Genomic DNA, 19,107 nt, shown 5'->3' with positions numbered 1-19,107 from the left:
GAGAGACGGGAGTGGGGGAGGCCAGTAAGGAGGAGGTTACAATAATCAAGGCGGGAGATGATGAGTGCGTGGATGATAGTTTTGGTGGCATCCTGAGAGAGAAAAGGACGGATGCGGGCGATGTTGCGTAGTTGGAAGCGACAGGCTTGGGCAAGGGAATGAATGTGGGGGGCAAAAGAGAGAGAGGAGTCGAGGGTGACACCCAGGCAGCGAAGTTGGGTGACAGAGGAGATGGTGGTGTTGTTGACGACAATAGAGGTCATCGTGGGATGGGAGTCTGGGCGGAGGAAAGACAATGAGTTCAGTTTTAGAGATATTGATTTTGAGAAAGCGCTTGGACATCCAGGAGGAGATGGCGGAGAGGCAGTCGGATACCCGAGCGAGGAGGGTGGCGGAAAGATCAGGAGAGGAGATATAGAGTTGAATGTCGTCAGCATAAAGGTGATACTGGAGACCGAAGGAGGAGATAAGAGCACCAAGGGAGGAAGTGTAGAGCGAAAAGAGTAGAGGGCCAAGAACAGACCCCTGCGGAACTCCTACAGTGAGAGGGTAGGGGAAGGAGGAAGAACCAGACGTGGATACAGAGAAGGAGCGATTACTGAGTTATGAGGCGAACCAGGCATGGACAGAACCAGAGAGGCAGAGAGAGAGAAGAGTTTCATCCCAGGAGTGTAGAAATGGGAGACATCATCATCATCATTTATTTATATAGCGCCAGCAAATTCCGTAGCGCTTTACAATTGGAAACAAACATTAATAAGACAATAATGGGTAATAGATACAGACAGAGAGGTAAGAGAACCCTGCTCACAAGCTTACAATCTATGGCACAATGGGAGTTAGAAACACAAGGGCATGTGCTACATCATATTACACACTGGACCCACTAGAATGCAAAGGTAAAAATACTGAGTGGGCTGTGTGAACCCATGTTGGTCAGAGGGTTGTTGTCTTGTGTTAGCTATGTAGAGGGTGGTAATAGGGTAACCTAGGGAGATTAAGAGGGTGGTAGAGGAATATTATAAGTTTATCTGAAGAGGTGGGTTTTTAGAGAGTGCTTGAAGGTTTGAAGACTAGAGGAAAGACTTACTGTGCGTGGGAGGGAATTCTACAGAATAGGTGCAGCCCGAAAAAAGTCCTGTAACCGGGAATGGGAGGAAGTGATGAGAGTGGATGAGAGACGCAGATCTTGTGCAGAACGGAGGTGTCGAGTTGGGAGATATTTTGAGACAAGTGAGGAAATGTATGTCGGTGCAATTTTGTTGACGGCCTTGTATGTTAGTAGAAGAATTTTATATTGGAATCGTTGAAATTCGTTGAGACAGCCAAAACAAAGCCCATGTTGGAGAATGGTCCCTTCAGTTTGCTCAATTGGTCCATCACTGGGATCAGCCAGAGATAGATCTCTTGGCATCATATCTGAATACTCAGTTCTGCGCAAAGTACAAAGACCCCAAGGTAGGATAAATGGATGCCATAACGATCCCCTGGGTGTTTAGTCTGGTGTCCCTGTTCCCTTCAATTCTCATGCTCCCATGAATGTTAAAGAAATTTAAAAAGAGAGACCGTGTGGCCGTTAGTCTGGTGGCTCTAGGTCCTCATTGGTGTTACCCTTTAAGTCGTCCGACTTTGACGACGTGGTTACTGAAACTGTGTCTTCTGGCCAAAGGTTTTTTTGCACAATGTTATGCAAACTATGATTAAGGCGAGGAAACCGTCATCTTCTGCAAATTACTATTGTGTATGGTAAGCCTAAGTGGTGTGAAGGTAGAATTCACATTTCGCGGTTTAGTCTTTCACACTTTTTAACCCTCCTAAAGGAGGGTTTTGAGAGGACCTCAGTCTCTCTTTGAAGATGCAGGTTTTGGCACTATAAATTTTCTTTCAAAGCAAGTTGGCATTAATGAGAGATGTTCAGCCCTCCTTTGTAGATCCTGTAGGGCCTTAGGATCTCAAATTAGTGCTGAGGGCACTTACTAGAGAGCCCTTTGAGCCTTTGGAATTAGTTGATCTCCGTTATGATTTCACTCGCCGTCTCTCGTTGTCCGAGTTGGGGGCTCTGTGCTGTAACCCCCTTTTCTGGTATTTCATTCTGACAGGGCGGTGCTTCTAGGTATTTCTTTGTTACGTCTATTCAGATCCTCTTTTCTGGTATTTGTTATAAAATTGAAGATGGCTCCAAGTGGGAGGGACATAGTAGGGGAGGAGCTATCTTTCAATATTTTAAGATTTAAAGTGTTCTTGCTCCAAGTCCACCTACTATACACATGGTAGCAGTGTCTCCCAATGGAGTCAGAGATATGGATTATAGTTTAAAAATCCTCTTATTGGCTGCAGGTCACGAAAAACATCTTGTTTCCAATGCACCTGCACTACGATCGCTTCCGATGCAGACAGAAGGGTCGTCCTGTTACACAACTCTGAGCCAGTGAGAATTTATAATGTAATTTTGCACGTTGAAGTGTCTGTCCAGTATTCAACAACTACCGTAGGCAGAGTACCATATGTCACGGTCATCGGTTTTTGCTGATCCATATCAGGACCTTGGTTCTAGCCGAGGCAGGAGTATAGGTGAAACTGGGGCCTTGATTAAGGTTCTGCTCATCTAGGGAATGCAGAAGTATATCCCATAGTCTGCCAGAATCCAGAGTAGCTCTAGCAGAGAGGAAGGAGAGTTAGGACCAGGTCTGTGCTGAATATAGAACTGGAATTTGCAGCTGTAAGAATCTGGAACCGTTAATGAAGTGCTCAACCCCAGCACTTGTGTCCAGGCACACGGAGCTGGAACCCACTACCGGGAACGTAGAAAGGAGACCAGGGGGTAAATGTATGAACCTCCAATTTCTGCAAGTCGCCGGAAATCGGCGACTGTGCAGGGGAAATTTAAAGTGGCGATGGCTTGTAAAGGCAAACCCATTGCCATTTGCAGCAGAGGTTCATACATTTACCCCCAGGAGTGGAGAACTCAGGACTCTGAATCTGTGTGGGTTCCTGTAGCCAGCTCACAGAACTGGAAATGAGCCCTTTGAGACTCAGCGCTAACCCCAGCTACAAGACTCCCAGAACAGAGAAACCCAGAGGCATTTGGCAGTATAGAATGGAAAGCAGGTACTTGGTGTAAGCTGAACAAATGCTGGGAAACAGGCATTTTGGTAAACGCAGACTTCTTGCTGAGAAACAGCGCTGGAAACAACTGTAGCCAGGGAACTATCCTCAGGAGAATGAAAGCTCTTCTGAGAAGGAGCTGGACCCAGGAGCTAAGAATCTAATAATGCCACGACCATGCAGAAGAAGAGACAGAAACTGTTTGTTTACATATGGTGATACAGTGCTTAGGAATGCAGGAGAGGCCGGGATCACCGACAGACGTGATAAGTGTCAGACCCCGATGTTTGCGGAATTGCAGAGATGTAGACACATATGCCTGTTAAAGGCACATGAATTGCCAGTAACTGAGGGCCAGGGCAAATTAACACTAAGCTAGCATCTTCTGATTGGCTGATTGTGATTTCACCTCTGAAGCTTTCCTCACTGATCGTGTATATATTTTGTGGGCATATTTTTGTTTGTGCTAATTGCTTTCAGACACGAGAAGGAAGATAATATCTGCTGTATTATATCAAGCCTAATAGACAATGTATTTTTTTCACTATCGAAATATGTTAACGAGCTTTTCTTGTACTAGGACCTGTTTGAGTGATGTAAATCTGACATACATGGTGCAGAGCTGAATGCGAAGTCTCTGAACAACATCCCCAGTAGAAGTAGCATATTTTCAGCGTATATTTTCCACAACTTCACGTCAGTTCCTACGTGCCTGTTTTCTGTATGTTTGGGGCGTCCTTAAGGGCTGACTGGTACACCGGTGCTTAGAGTTTCACCCACTTGCAAAAGTTAGATTGTTTTGTGGGACAAAATATTTAAATTAGATTCAAGGGAAGAGGGAGAAATTGCTGGTTCCTGATGTTCAGTGTAAATTTTCCCCAACGCATGCACCAGAACCCCGGACAGACAAAACTAATATAGGATATTTCATACAAAACTGTAGTTTTGCTTCTCTAACGACCCATCCTCCTCCTCGTCCCTTGTTCCCTTTTTTTCCTGCCCCTCTACTGTTCTCTTTTGTCCCCTTCCCCCCCCCCCCCTGTAAAATGCAAAATCTGAAGGAAATGATTTGTGTATTGATATTGGTCTGTTTAATGTATTTGCTTCCAGACGGTTTCTTTCTAAATAGTTAAAATATTAACTATATTAAATAGTAATATGGTCTCTTCCATGCCAGACTGGACGATTCGCAGTAGAGACAAGTGAATGCTACCAGCCACATGGTATTTTTTTCAATATTTATTTTATAATTTAAAATATGCTTATTCATACTGTACATAAAGGCAAAGAAAATCAAACTGTAAAATACACGTTATAATATTCACATAGCTTGTGTGTGTTATGCAGATTATTAAACAGGGATACAAAGTTGCAACAATCAAGTCATTTTCTTACCCTACTACTTTTATAACCATAGAAGATTTGAAATCAAGATCTAGGGAAACGGTTTATACTGCACCTTTAATTACTCTGAATTAACTATGCAACATAAATGAAGTTAATATATCCTGATACTGCTCAGTCACCTGCCTCACCTTGTGCATACATTGATGTGCGGAATGGTTTAACAATATGAAGGCTTCTTATACACTTTGTCATTGTGATGTCGATCCTGGAGCTGCGACAAGGCTCCAAGGGACACATTTAATGTACAATTACATCCATTTCTAGAGGAAAAACAGTGAATTCATGGACAAATGCAGGAAGAGGCCAAAACGCAGTGTTTTACATAGAAACTTTATCATAGGTCATGTTATTTACAGAAATATCTTTAATTAATGGCAACCGTCAACTACACGTAGTGGTGTCACATGGGAATACAGCCGTTTAATTTGCTGAAGGATCCACACTGTTGCTGATGAATGCAGCATCATGTCGTCTCTGTGATGTCAGTGGTTCCGGGTTGTCCTGATATCTCTATGATGAATGGATAGGCTGGGTTCTCATGAGTATCATTTCAGCCCACAAGATCGCTGCCACTACTGTGTATAGACAACAGTGTACTTACATATTCCAAGTAGAAGTTGTCTCACATGCTGGAGATAATAGTAATTACATTTATCTAAGCTTTGCAATTAACTGTATTTAGGAAAAGAAGGGAATTTTTTGACTACATTTGATTTTCTGCTATGTCCCTCTTCTACTGCAGTATCTCTGCTGTTACTATGCAAAGATTTACAGGTAAACTCTCTCCATACTGAACCCTGCAGGTACAAGATGGTACTACACCTCATCAGTGTTTCCTAAGAATGGGAGCAGAGCTACCATAAACAGTAGGTAAAAATCTAAGAACTTTTAAACTACTGAAAGTTCCCTTCAAATATTTTATAAAATGCTATAAATGTTGCATAATGCCTGTTTAATTACATGCGCATTACTTCTGGTTTGCAAAGATTTTATAAGCCAGACGTTGATTACATAATGTTACTGCGTCTCCACCTCCTAACAGTCAATTAACAGTTTTCATGAGTGGAAGGATCCAGCTCTGAGCTGCAAGCAAACTACTGTGTACTGCAAATAGTCATTTACTGACATAGCCGTCATTTACTGACGGAGTGATCCCTCGCGACGTAAGGCAGCGTCCATCCTACAGATTCATCATCTTACGCAGGGACGGGCCGCCACAGACCAGTCACAACGATGATACATTTGCCATGTTCACTTGAGCATGGTGAGCAGTCTGCAGTACTTGTGTTGGTTCATCTGGATAATCATTTTAACAAAGCAATAAGTGTCATTCTCTGATCAGTGTTAAGCCAGTAACCGGTCACTTGGTTCTTACCGTAGTGCCACAGTTTCCATGGTTAAGGACACAAGTACCATCTAGTGTCATATTAAGGCTGCAGTAAGAGTTCAGCGGAGTGTAGTATATCTACGAATAAGTATTTATGTTCTCACAGACCCAAAGGAAATATAGCGGTGGTCCTAATTCTGTGGTCTGAGCCCATTGTTGTGTTTCCCATACCTGGTGTGCACTGAGCACTGGGAGGAGATCTATGTCCACATTCTACAATAAGTCAGAGGTCTCTTGACCAAACACAGTCTATGTTTTATTCAGTGTCCACAGCGGGTCCAGCATATTCAGAGGGTCATCGCCAGCTTTACCACTTCGTGCCAGGCCTGCTCCATTCTGTGGCTGCAGAAAGCTGTTCTTGGTCATCTTCTGCTTTCCACGCTGGGAGTTGTCCAGGTTGAAGGTCTCGGGGGTGAGAGAGGCCAGCAGGTTTAGAGATGAAGAGGACGGTGCAGTGGAAGCAGCGAGATGCTCAGGGCTCGGCATCGCCTCTCCAGAGACGGAGGAATCATGGTTCATAGTTTCAGCAGTAACGTTGCTGGTAGGGCCATTGGTGGCAGCTTGAGGCTGGATCTGAGAGGACGGTGGCTCTGTGTTAATCTGCATGGTAAGATCTGGCTGCGAGGAACTCGAGGGAAGCACCGGCTGAAAGATCTCGTTTATCATCGGCTCGTTTATGATAGAGTCTTGAAGTGGCGGTGGCTGACAATGGTTGGTACTCTCAGGGATGCCAGAGCAGGGTTTAATACTGAGCTTGGCAATCGTAGCTTGGATTGAACTGATGGGCATGTCCCCCCCAAGCACAATGTCCTGTGGATCTTGCAGGGCGTACAGCTACAACAAAAAGCACAAGAGTGTTAGAGACAAGACACCGCTTGGCCTCACAAGACACAGGTCTCCTTTATAGGCAACTGATGGTGATGTTTCCCTCTTAAGCCTTCACTACATCACAAGAGACACAGTCACCAGAAAGAGACCGTACTCATCTTCAGATACCCACCTTTTGTGACGCACCGTGCTGGGGCTTGTTGGAGGAGGGGGTGCAGAACCCGTGCCTCTGTAAAACCTGTTCCGCAAGTTTTAGAACCGCCTCATAGCAGAACTTCAAGTGCATCTACGTCAAGAAAGCATAGAGGAGACGGTCAAACCCTTAGATACACGTCCATGTCATTCATTCACATGATGATGCTTTACGGTTCTGGTACCTTCTCGTGGAGCATGTGCTTCCTCTGCTGCCGCATCTTCTTCACCAGCTCTGCCAGGTCGGGAATACCATTGCCAGCCTCCACTTCCTGCACAGCGGCATACAAGAGGCAGAACGCCCCCGTCCTCCCCACGCCGGAACTATAAGAGATCACATGAAGGCTTAAACAAGTCCATACAAAATCCAGACGTTTATAGACCTTTTCTAAAGACCGGTGACTGAGAAACGCCTGTAGAGTTGGATGAGCCCGAACTATACTTAGACCTGTACAGACGGCGGCTCAGAGCAGGTTATCCTCCTGAAGGAAAGCAGTTCTACTCGGGTACTTACCTGCAGTGTACTACGATGGGTGTGTGAAGGGGGCGCTGGTGTAAGTAGTGTTTATGTACATCTTGGATGAAACGCAGAAGGTTTCCTTTACTGTCAGGGAGTCCCCTACAAGAAAAGAAAATGACATTAATACTCAGCTAATGCACATTTCTAATTACCGTCCTGTAGGCACTTTGTCAGACCGCTTCATTCTTCTTCACAGTGCTAGAAACCGTCTCCACTAAACTATATTATCCCAGTACCTACTGTCAGCACCCCTTTATAGTAACATAGACCTGTCCAGGGGAGCCTCCAAAGCCACCGCAACTTTTTCTGCAGGCACTTATTTTTATCCCCCCCCCCCACAAAAACGTAAATCTCCGACGTGTACATACAACTCAGGCCAGGACGTAAACTGCAGGTGGATGATAGAACGTTTCAGGCTTTGGTCCTTGTACTGGAGCGAGATCACTCTCTCCACGTGTGTATCTGTAACTTTGTGGCTGGTTAAGGTCAGAGTGATGTGTCCATGGATCAGAGGCTGGCCGCGCTCGGTGGGGAAATAGCGCACTACTTTTTGCTGTAAAGAGAAACGTAGCTTAGTGATTAAAAGTTCAAAACTGCGCTTCCTGTGTCAGAAATAATCACCTGGCAGCCTATATCTAAACTATATACAACAATATAAGATGATCGCACAAAGATGCAAATGTTTATAATAAAACCATATTATAACAGAATGAAATAGAAGACTATAATGAATACAATGCATGTAGTAATGAATTCTAAGCTTTCACTTATGGTTACATTATGTTATTTTTCATTGTATTTTTTTTTCCCCCACAACAAGCTAAAGGGGATATATGTGACACGTTTATCAAAAGTTGGTTGGAAGAACCTTGTAACGCTTTGTGAAAATGTAGCATATTTAACAAGCTATCTTTCTGGATGAGGTGACTTATCTGCAGCATATTACAGATACATGGGACATATTGGGTAAAATAGAATCAAGTGGAAAAACAATGTTATTTGAGCTAAATAGAGGTCTGTTTCTTATATACATATTTAAATGACATGATCTGAAGACAGTTCAATGTTTCCTGCAAAATTAATATGAACATTAAAAAATACAAATTACATTTCTTTTGAACAACATTTAATATATATACTGGACCATAATTATTTTTGTGCTCAATGATACATACTACCAGCAATGGGCACCTGTTTTGTGCCGCGCTATCCCAACTTTTTAGGCTACTGGAAATATCTATATATTTGGTGCAAAACCACTTTCCGGTTCAGGTTTATTGATAATATTTTACAGGGAAGATTGGGTCACAAATGCATGAACTTTTCGGATTTGAATATATGCATCACCAACGATAAGAATATCGGCACTAAAACATCTAGAAGCTATTGACAGAAACTTGAGGACAGATAGTCATTACCACAAATAGCTCAATAACATACCTAAAAGAGAACGGCATAGAGCTTGCAGAAATTTCTGTAATGATTCTGATTTTATTTTGTTTAAATACATTTAGTAAAGAATACACACAACAAGCTCTCCTCTTATTACCAGATTGCCCTATGTACAATACAACGGGAAGACATGAACAGTAAATAGATGAATCACTGTTATAGGTACTCACCTTCTCTATCTCCAGGTCAGACACCAACATGACAATCAATGAGACCTTCTGTTCATAAATCATTAGCCAGAAGTCGGAGACTGTTCCTACCAACGGTGCCTGCGTGGCGATAACGGCTGGGCAGTAAGGTGAGAGGTCATCAATCTTACTGGCATTGATGTAATCATCCTTCCCAGACTGTAGGACAATGCGATTTTTGTCATAGGGCATAATGTCCTGGTGTCTGTTCTTCATGGTGTAACACCGAGCGATGGCAATGGAAAGGGTTCTAGCCTCCTTCTCTTGAGCATCTTGGAACTCTTTCCACATGAAATCCAACTGGGTTGCAGCACCAGGCACCGGTTTTTCCAGAGCTCCAACGACAACACGGAAACGGTCAAGCTCAGACAACAGCCTCATAACACGTTCTGGCTTTTCATATGGATCATTCTCGATCAGCTGAATGCTCTTGGGTTTTTGTCCATCTTTAGAATCCGCCTTGGTGGGTTGCAACAATGGCTGTCCGACTGAAGTTTTAGAACCTCCATGTTGGCTCTCAGGACTAGACGAGAGAAGGTCATCTGTGGTGGAGCTCTGCCGCTGAAAGACAGATTCGGTAGATCCTTGGCTTAAAGGTGTTGTTCCAGGTGTCAAAGAAGGGGGCGGTCTCTGAGGCATAGCTGTAGAAGTAGACACAGTAGACGAAAGGACTGCTGGAGGTTGGACAACCAAGGACGGTTGGGGAGAGGGTGCTGGAGAAGGAATGGCTGTAGCGCCGGATACAATAACTGCACCTGGTAACTGGCTCAGGGCTGGGCTGCCAGGAGTTTGTATATGATGAGGAAGAGGTGCAGATTGAGGAGCTCCTATTGGCATTTGAGATCCAGGTGGTATTGAATTCACAGGAGGAACAGTATGCCTTGCAGGGGGAACGAAGGGCATAGTCGGTGCACTCTGGGAGGCTGATCCAGGAGGTAGTGTTTGCATTGCTGGAGCTGCTGGATGGGAGAGAATTTGGGGCGATGACTGACTCATGGGTGGAGGTATATTTTGTACTGGCTGGGGAGATGCTCTAGGTAGAGCACCAGAAAAGGTTGTATGGAGGGGCTGCTGAGGCAGTTTATCTTGGTGAGCGACTGGATACCGCTGCGGCATTAAGTATGGAGGAGCTTGAACTGCGGGGTGTGAAGACTGCACCGCAAACTGCTGAAACTGCTGCGGAGGCATCATTTGGTTAATAAAAGTCATTCCAGGAGGCGGTCCGTGTGGTTGGTAAACTGTAGGCTGCTGTGGATGGAGGACAGCCCTCATCTGAGGTGTAAATGGAGGCTGTGCAGGAGCTGCGTACTGTGGCTGCCCAGGAGGAGGCTGCAGACGTGCCTGCAGGTCCAGTCTAGGCTGCCCAGGCATCTGAAACATTGGTGGGGATGGATGTACATAATTCTGAACCCCACTTTGAGGATATGGAAAAGGAGTTGTCTGACCCATTACAGGATGCCCAGGGGCTCCCATATAACCACTCTGAGAAAAGCTTGGTGGCATGGGCTGGTTGTTCAGAGATGCTCCTGTAGTGACGGGACCTTGCAGCCTGGGAGCTGTGTAGCTCGAGATGGGCCCTTGAATACTGTCCACTGTAGTGGTTGCTGGACGAATGCCTTGTGTAACCTGAGGCTGCATATTATTCAACGGTGCCGGATGAGGGAAATGCAGCCTTGAATCGTGAGGCTGGACACACTGGTTTAGGGCGACGGGTACAACCGATGAAGGTGGAACTTGCGGCCCCATTCCGAAGGCCATTGACGTATTTGGCCTAAACTGAGTTGTCGCTCCAGTGACTGGCATGGGAACATGCTGCGGTGAAGTTCTATGTGGTGGCACAACTGCAGTGAGGTAACTTGGTGGCATGGGGGCAGATGTTGGATTTGGCTGGGCAGGTCCCCTCGCTGAATACATGTTTGGAATCTGTGACGGAGAAGAAGCTGGTACATGGCTGGGCTGAGTGGCGTTTGGATGCATAAAATGTGAGGAGACTGCAGTGCCAGAGCTCACTGGAGGAATGTTGCCATAAGAGGCTGGCGGGAAGCCGTGACTGGGCATGACACGTGCAGCAAACTGTTGTGTGTGCCCAGGCAACGCATTAAAGGAAGCCCGGTTGAAAGGCACTGCTAGGGGGTCTGGCATGGGGGCACTAGCGGTTCTAGCATCCCTGTAAGGGTTTGTGCCAGGAGGTCTTATTCCACTATACGCAGCTACTGGATCTACGGGAAACACACCCATGGAATCTGCGGACAACCGATCAAGATGAGCAAGAAGGGCATCGGGGGGTAAACTCTTCAGTTCTTCTGGGAGATCAGACAGGAATAACGAGAACTGCTGCATGTCTGCAAGATCGGCACCAGGAATGTTCTCAAGGTCCAGATCAGACATCTTCTTCTCCAGGGCAGGCTTAGGGGCTGTTGGACGTGGTGGTGGTTTCTTCTTCAGTTCCCTAGCCAAAATGAACAAAAATATTACACTCTAATAAATGACTTTCTTACAGCAAAAAACACATAAGCATGAAAATATTAGTTTGTAAAAGTACCGTTCCAGGATCTGCAGCCGGCTGGCTTGAGAGGCCTCATACACGGCCCGAACTTTCTCTAGAAGTTTGGCAACTTTGCTTTCCAAATCAGCATAAAAATCCTTTCCTTCTTGAGATTTCTTCATTAGATCTTCGTAGGCCTCATAGGAAGAGATCAGAGTCTGCACAGTGTGGTTCCACCTGACAAGAGTTACATAGACTGATGGTGGATATATAGAACACAAAGCACACGTACCATTATGTTCAAATCTCTTAAGCTGAATATGGCGATAAACATAAGTAATTTATCATCAATACACACAATACACTTTTATATTACAGAATCATTAGCAAAGGGTTTGATCTGTGGCTGCCAGTCTGCTGTAGAATTGAATATTGCCCTAATTGTAGAGAATGAATTAACCAATCACTGGGGAATATCTGTGGGGGAGAAGTTCCCAAGTTTTCCCGAGACTGTCGAACAACGTCAGATATTATTTTAAGTCGAGCAACGAGGAAGCACTTACTTCTGCTCAGACTCTGTCAGGATCTTCCGTATTGGCGCGTACTTGACATTGGCTTCCGTCAGAGCCTTCAGGATGTTCTCTTGAGCAGAAAGATTCTGGTCAACATAAACCTTCAGCTGCTCGTACTTCTTCAGCTGTTCAGCAAAAAGTTTCTGCGTAAAACAGGAATGGGAAGAGTCAGTCAGGCTGGGATAAAAGGGGGGCGCAACAAGACAAAAGGTCTGCTTCAACGGACCAAGTGGTCTCACCTTCATCTCCGAGCGGTCAGTGGTGACCAGAGAGGTGGTGATATCATCCTTCTGTATGGTGTCTCGGAGCTGCTGTTCCAGAGACAGACGTTGCTCTCTCATCTCCTGCACCTTGTTCAGGATCCTCTTCAGGTTCTGTAGTACGGATCGGTCATCTGCAAGGACACAATACCTTGTCACTAGGCCGAGTGCTCCACTCTCACAGTGCATCTCTATGGCCATAAGTCTACATACGTCTAACAATGACCGATGGACACCCTTGCTCACCTTCAGTCAGGTTGGGGGCAGGTAGCGCCTGCAGCAGTTGGTCAAGGGGCCCAGTAAGCAGCCTCAGGTTGCTGATATGCAGATTCATGGCTTTATGTAGCTCGGTGTTGGTAAAGCTCGCCTTCTCGTGCACCTCCATGTACTTTGTCCATTCTTTGCTCACTTCTGCCATGGAAGGTGAGGAGGGAGGTGGTACATTCGCCTGCTTTCCAACCTCGTCTTGCAGCTTCTCTTCTTGCTTCTCATCTTCATCCAACAGGTGCTTGATGTCCTTCAGCGACGCCTCCACATCGGTGTACACCCCAGACAGCACTAGAAGGTGGCAGCACAGATAGGGATGTTAGTGAGTACAGGTTGGCTGTGGGCTCCTCCTAGTACAGCGGCACCGACAGGGCCCTATGCTGGGGGACGGGGGCATAGTACAGCAGCGCTGACAGAGCCCTATGCTGGGGGACGGGGGCATAGTACAGCGGCACTGACAGGGCCCTATCCTGGGGGACACTCACCCTGCATAGACTGCACCAGGCTCTTGACGGTGTCCGGCCGCACACTCAGTGCTGCACATTTCTCCATCAGAGCAGGTGGGATGAGAGTGTAAGTATCCAGATTATCCACTGTGTCCGGATCCAGCTGTAGAGAGTCTGTGAACTGACTGGGAATAAACAAGGAGGTAGGAAGTCAGTAACCAGTATTGTTTATCAGCTCCCAGCTATACAGTAACAACATGACCACTGGCTTATGTATATAATACAGCTGGTCTGCAGCCCTCTGCTCTATCTGTACCACTCTCTCTGGGAAAATTAATAATCTTCCTTGGGTATTTGTATTCCCTCTACGTGGATGACACGAAAATCTACCCCTCCTCTCTGGATATCTCGCCATGCGTCTTGGCCACGTTATTGACCGTCTTTTTGCCATTCCATGTTGGATGTCCTCCTGCCAACTCAATCTTCCCAAAACTGAACTAATAATCCTTCCGCCAGTGCACAGAAGTTACCCACCCGACAACTCTATCTGTGGCTGCCTGGGTGCGATTCCTGACTCATCATCATCATCATCAATTTATATAGCGCCAACATATTCCGTAGCGCTTTAATATTGGGGACAAACAAACGGATAAACAAACTGAGTAAAACAGACAAAGAGGTGAGAAGGCTGCTCGCAAGCTTACAATCTACTCACAACTGTTCTGCTCCCCAAACCCAATCTGTACCCAAATCCTGTTATATACAACTCAGAATCCGCATGGATCTTCCTCACTGACAAACCTTTAATATCATACTCTCATAATCGCCCACATTTGGTATTTTAACGCCCTTCTGTACTCAGTCACCCTACAAGGCCGACAAAGTCAGGAGTATTGGGCATAAGTGAGGAGAACCACCCGGCCCAGCGCATGGGAACCTCTGTGCCTCGGTCATACGCTTAGTATAACCACAGGACAGCTGCCTGGTGTGTACGTGACAACAAAATGAACCTACTCCAACACTTCATTCCTGGCTTCAATCTTGGACATGATCTCTCGCAGGAGTTTGGCTTTCTCCTCACTAGAATATAGAATGGAGGGGGTCAGAAAGAGATAAATAAAAGGCACAACAGCAATAATACTACATAATAGTAATGTGATGTACATAGCACACAAGTGCGTCCAATCAGATATCAGTTCTCATCAGTCTAGAGCGGGTGACAAAAATAAAAGAAAACTGGATTGGTTGCTTTGGCTTACAGGAAATATCATTATCCTAGTCTGATGCGAAGACTAAAATAGTAGGTAAAAAAAATCCAGATAATTTCTGGCTCTGATCAGACATTAAGATTAGAGAAACAAATCTGTGGCATCACTTTGTGCAAATCATGTTTTCTGGCAGAACAAGTGGTTTTGCAGAGGTGCCACATTCCAGTGATATAATCTTCAAGTTTCACTTTATTTGTATATTCACAGTCTATGAGTAGGGCAGGGACGCCAACGATCAAATAATTCTGTGTGGTGTTTGGCTAAATGGCAACAATTAAGGCCAAATTCCTCTGACGAAACTTGTGAAATCTCCCGGGCAAATGCAGAATGAGGCGATTATATTATTAATTCACGGAACAGATTTGAAAGTTTTGGTCATCTCTAAGATCCCTGTTCTATCAGCTGGTTTTACCCTGCGATCTAGTCCTACAGAATCCAATCAGTGTAGTCCCCGGGGACCCACTTACCTGTACAGCGACGATGCCTCATGTGCGGCCATTGGTACCAGTTTGGAGAAAATATCTGGCCCGGTCACAGCGGGATCCGTGGGGTTAACTGGGAGAGCTTTCACTAGAGGAGCACCTAGGAGAAAGCAGATAAAGAGGAGACGGCACAATGGTATCCGCAGTCCCGTTACCTTATTACTGGTATCACTGGGCCGCCTATAGTCACCTTTCACAGCCTGCAGCGTATCCAGAGCCGGCACAGACTCGTGGTAGATAAAGTCGTTGTCTTTCTTGGAAGAATTGAACCTGTCATGAGAAAGACAGAGGAGTATTACTGGGTGATTGGTCAAGAGTTCATCACAGAATAACAGACGCATCGTTTACACATATGGAGCAGACTTTGTTGCAGAGAATGATGCATAAAGGAACAGAATGTTTTGGAGATTTTTTTTGCCAATAACTAAAATTTACAGAGTTACAGACAGCTCAACTAAACTTGGATGCAATGCAAGAATGTATCCTCCAATTACTCCTGAGTTGTGGTCATTCATTGCAATAAACTACACTCCATCTGTAACACATCAGTAAACGCTATAAATACAGCAGTGTCTTTATGTTCCTGAATTCCCAGCTAGTGTGTATATGAAACGCTGTCTCTCTTTACCAATCATATCTCAATATCTTTAGCTCTTTCAGTTCCTAAAATGGATTCATAGAATTTTAAGCAGATGAACTGGTATTTAGTTTACTGGTCTATTAACAGAGGGGCCAGATAATACCACGGAGTGTAGTTCTCTCTAACACCCGACTCTGGAGCATGAGGGGGTAACACAGCCAAGTTATCTGTGATAGTGACAGCCTACAAATAAACCATACACCTACAATACAGGTCACTTTAGATGAAGGAGCTACTCACATATATATGTAAAATGGCATTTTATGAGTCATATTTGTGATAAGACTGAGACTGGGTGAATCATTTTCCAGTGAACACTTATGGGGGAGGTGAGAACTGCTGGTTGGTCTGGGGTTATTCTGAGGTTCATGGGAAGCAAGGAAGGGAGTGAGAGATGGCTGTAGATGAGGAATCAGGAAGTGTGGAGGAGTCTTGTTACAGGATAGTCAGCAGGATGCAATAGTCTAGGTGGGATGTTATATGTGGATCATGTGATGTGTGTGTGAGGAAACATTGTGAGGTGGAAGCGGCAAAGACTGGAGGAACAAAGCAGAGTGAGGTGTTCATGGTGATGCGATATTGTCAGTAGGTAGAAGCCAGCACCACTGACTGTTCCAGTGATATCTGGCAGATATTTGGAAGAGGACGGCGATAATATAATACATTTTTTACTTTAACCCCCTTAATGTCTTAAACATTTCTTAGTATGCTTCAAGTAGGTGTAAGATCCCAGCATGGGTGCAACCTCCTGTTAATATGGGGAAAGTCTTCATGTGTGTAATGCACCGTCCTAAACATCAGGCACAAAATGCCTTTATCTATTGTGGCCACAGCAGGAGTAGCCACCGTTGTGGTACAGAGGGCAGGGGAGACTGTTATAGAGATCCCCAATACAGAGAAAGAGGTGACAGAGGAGTCTCCAGAACTTACTTCCCACCAATCACATCCATAGTGAAGCGCAGAGCATCCTGTACCGTGGAGGGCTGGCCCTGGGACAGAGGAGGGGGAGGGGTTACATTGTAGATTATATACAGCAGGTACAGAGAGAATGGCTGGGGTGAGTCACCAGGACTATGAGACACACGCACAAGGCCGGCCGAGGACACACGCTAGAGACACACGCACAAGGCCGGCCGAGGACACACGCTAGAGACACACGCACAAGGCCGGCCGAGGACACACGCTAGAGACACACGCTAGAGACACACGCACAAGGCCGGCCGAGGACACACGCTAGAGACACACGCACAAGGCCGGCCGAGGACACACGCTAGAGACACACGCACAAGGCCGGCCGAGGACACACGCTAGAGACACACGCTAGAGACACACGCACAAGGCCGGCCGAGGACACACGCTAGAGACACACGCACAAGGCCGGCCGAGGACACACGCACAAGGCCGGCCGAGGACACACGCACAAGGCCGGCCGAGGACACACGCACAAGGCCGGCCGAGGACACACGCACAAGGCCGGCCGAGGACACACGCACAAGGCCGGCCGAGGACACACGCACAAGGCCGGCCGAGGACACACGCACAAGGCCGGCCGAGGACACACGCACAAGGCCGGCCGAGGACACACGCACAAGGCCGGCCGAGGACACACGCACAAGGCCGGCCGAGGACACACGCTAGAGACACACGCACAAACGCACAAGGCCGACCAAGGACACACGCTAGAGACACACGCACAAACGCACAAGGCCGACCAAGGACACACGCACAAGGCCGGCCGAGGACACACGCTAGAGACACACGCACAAGGCCGGTTGAGGACACACGCTAGAGACACACGCACAAGGCCGCCCGAGGACACATGCTAGAGACACGCACAAGGCCAGCCGAGGACACGCTAGAGACACACGCACAAGGCTGGCTGAGGACACACGCTAGAGACACACGCACAAGGCTGGCTGAGGACACACGCTAGAGACACACGCACAAGGCTGGCTGAGGACACACGCTAGAGACACACGCACAAGGCTGGCTAAGGACACACGCTAGAGACACACGCACAAGGCTGGCTAAGGACACACGCTAGAGACACACGCACAAGGCCGGCTGAGGACATACGCTAGAGACACACGCACAAGGCTGACCAAGGACACACGCTAGAGACACACGCAAACACACAAGGCCGACCAAGGACACACGCTAGAGACACACGCACAAGGCCGACCAAGGACACACACTAGAGACACACGCACAAGGCCGACCAAGGACACACACACACAAGGCCGGCCGAGGAGCCACGCTAGAGACACACACGCACAAGGCCGGTTGAGGACACACGCTAGAGACACACGCACAAGGCCAGCCGAGGACACGCTAGAGACACACGCACAAGGCTGGCTGAGGACACGCGCTAGAGACACACGCACAAGGCTGGCTGAGGACACGCGCTAGAGACACACGCACAAGGCCGGCTGAGGACACACGCTAGAGACACACGCACAAGGCTGGCTGAGGACACACGCTAGAGACACACGCACAAGGCTGGCTGAGGACACACGCTAGAGACACACGCACAAGGCCGGCTGAGGACACACGCTAGAGACACACGCACAAGGCCGGCTGAGGACACACGCTAGAGACACACGCACAAGGCTGGCTGAGGACACGCGCTAGAGACACACGCACAAGGCTGGCTGAGGACACACGCTAGAGACACACGCACAAGGCTGGCTGAGGACACGCGCTAGAGACACACGCACAAGGCTGGCTGAGGACACGCGCTAGAGACACACGCACAAGGCCGGCTGAGGACACACGCTAGAGACACACGCACAAGGCTGGCTGAGGACACACGCTAGAGACACACGCACAAGGCCGGCTGAGGACACACGCTAGAGACACACGCACAAGGCCGGCTGAGGACACACGCTAGAGACACACGCACAAGGCTGGCTGAGGACACGCGCTAGAGACACACGCACAAGGCTGGCTGAGGACACACGCTAGAGACACACGCACAAGGCCGGCTGAGGACACACGCACAAGGCTGGCTGAGGACACACGCTAGAGACAACACACACTAGAAACGATGTATGTAAAGCTCTTACCTTTGATTGTTTAATCGCTTCATTCAGTTTGTCCAGAGCACTCTGCAAATAGGCGACCTGGAAATGTATAAACCAGGGTGGTGAGTGGCCTGCGGACAGGATGCCGGGTGAAAGGTACAGAACGCTCCGTATCAGGTGACGGGTGCAGCTTAGAAATTAAATTAATTCATGTAAAATGCACATTTACAGGTTGTGAATCTACTGAATCCCCCTTTTTAAAGATTTACCTAACACCCCTAATATAACCGTCACCCTCCAGGAAGCACCCCAATACCAGAAGCCAGGTGAGAACTACTGAGTGCAACGTGCCAGGCTTCCATGTTTATTAGGGGAGTCCAGCCCTATCCTGGCTGCTGAGAGAGGACAGGAAGCAGAGAGGTGAGAGGCACCAGCCTGTGTGTATTTACCTGCTCTCCGAATTTCTGCTGCTCCTCTGCCTGCTTCCCCATGTGCAGCTACAGAGAGAGTTCAACAAAAAGTTATTACATGAATATCTACCACAAAATGACAGGAGACATGAGGATAATACTCCAGTGGTTGCCC

The 19,107-nt window shown here is 47.1% G+C and overlaps 1 protein-coding gene across 1 annotated transcript in view; it reads right to left on the bottom strand.

Annotated features, from left to right (window-relative positions):
* Positions 1-4,329: 4,329 nt before the first annotated feature.
* Positions 4,330-19,107, bottom strand: part of PTPN23 (protein tyrosine phosphatase non-receptor type 23) — a 32,004-nt gene continuing 17,226 nt past the window's right edge. The window contains 17 exon segments of the mRNA XM_075214180.1: positions 4,330-6,733; positions 6,900-7,013; positions 7,105-7,243; positions 7,434-7,538; positions 7,808-7,992; positions 9,062-11,528; positions 11,622-11,801; positions 12,128-12,279; positions 12,376-12,530; positions 12,643-12,954; positions 13,149-13,294; positions 14,124-14,189; positions 14,845-14,959; positions 15,050-15,129; positions 16,430-16,488; positions 18,565-18,621; positions 18,972-19,019. Coding sequence (XP_075070281.1) covers positions 6,149-6,733; positions 6,900-7,013; positions 7,105-7,243; positions 7,434-7,538; positions 7,808-7,992; positions 9,062-11,528; positions 11,622-11,801; positions 12,128-12,279; positions 12,376-12,530; positions 12,643-12,954; positions 13,149-13,294; positions 14,124-14,189; positions 14,845-14,959; positions 15,050-15,129; positions 16,430-16,488; positions 18,565-18,621; positions 18,972-19,019 — 4,965 coding nt within the window. The 3' untranslated portion in view covers positions 4,330-6,148.

Source organism: Mixophyes fleayi, chromosome 5 (genome assembly GCF_038048845.1).
Source record: "Mixophyes fleayi isolate aMixFle1 chromosome 5, aMixFle1.hap1, whole genome shotgun sequence".
NCBI lineage: Eukaryota > Metazoa > Chordata > Amphibia > Anura > Limnodynastidae > Mixophyes > Mixophyes fleayi.
Note: the sequence above shows the minus strand (reverse complement) of the source record. Positions and strands in the feature narration are given on the sequence as shown.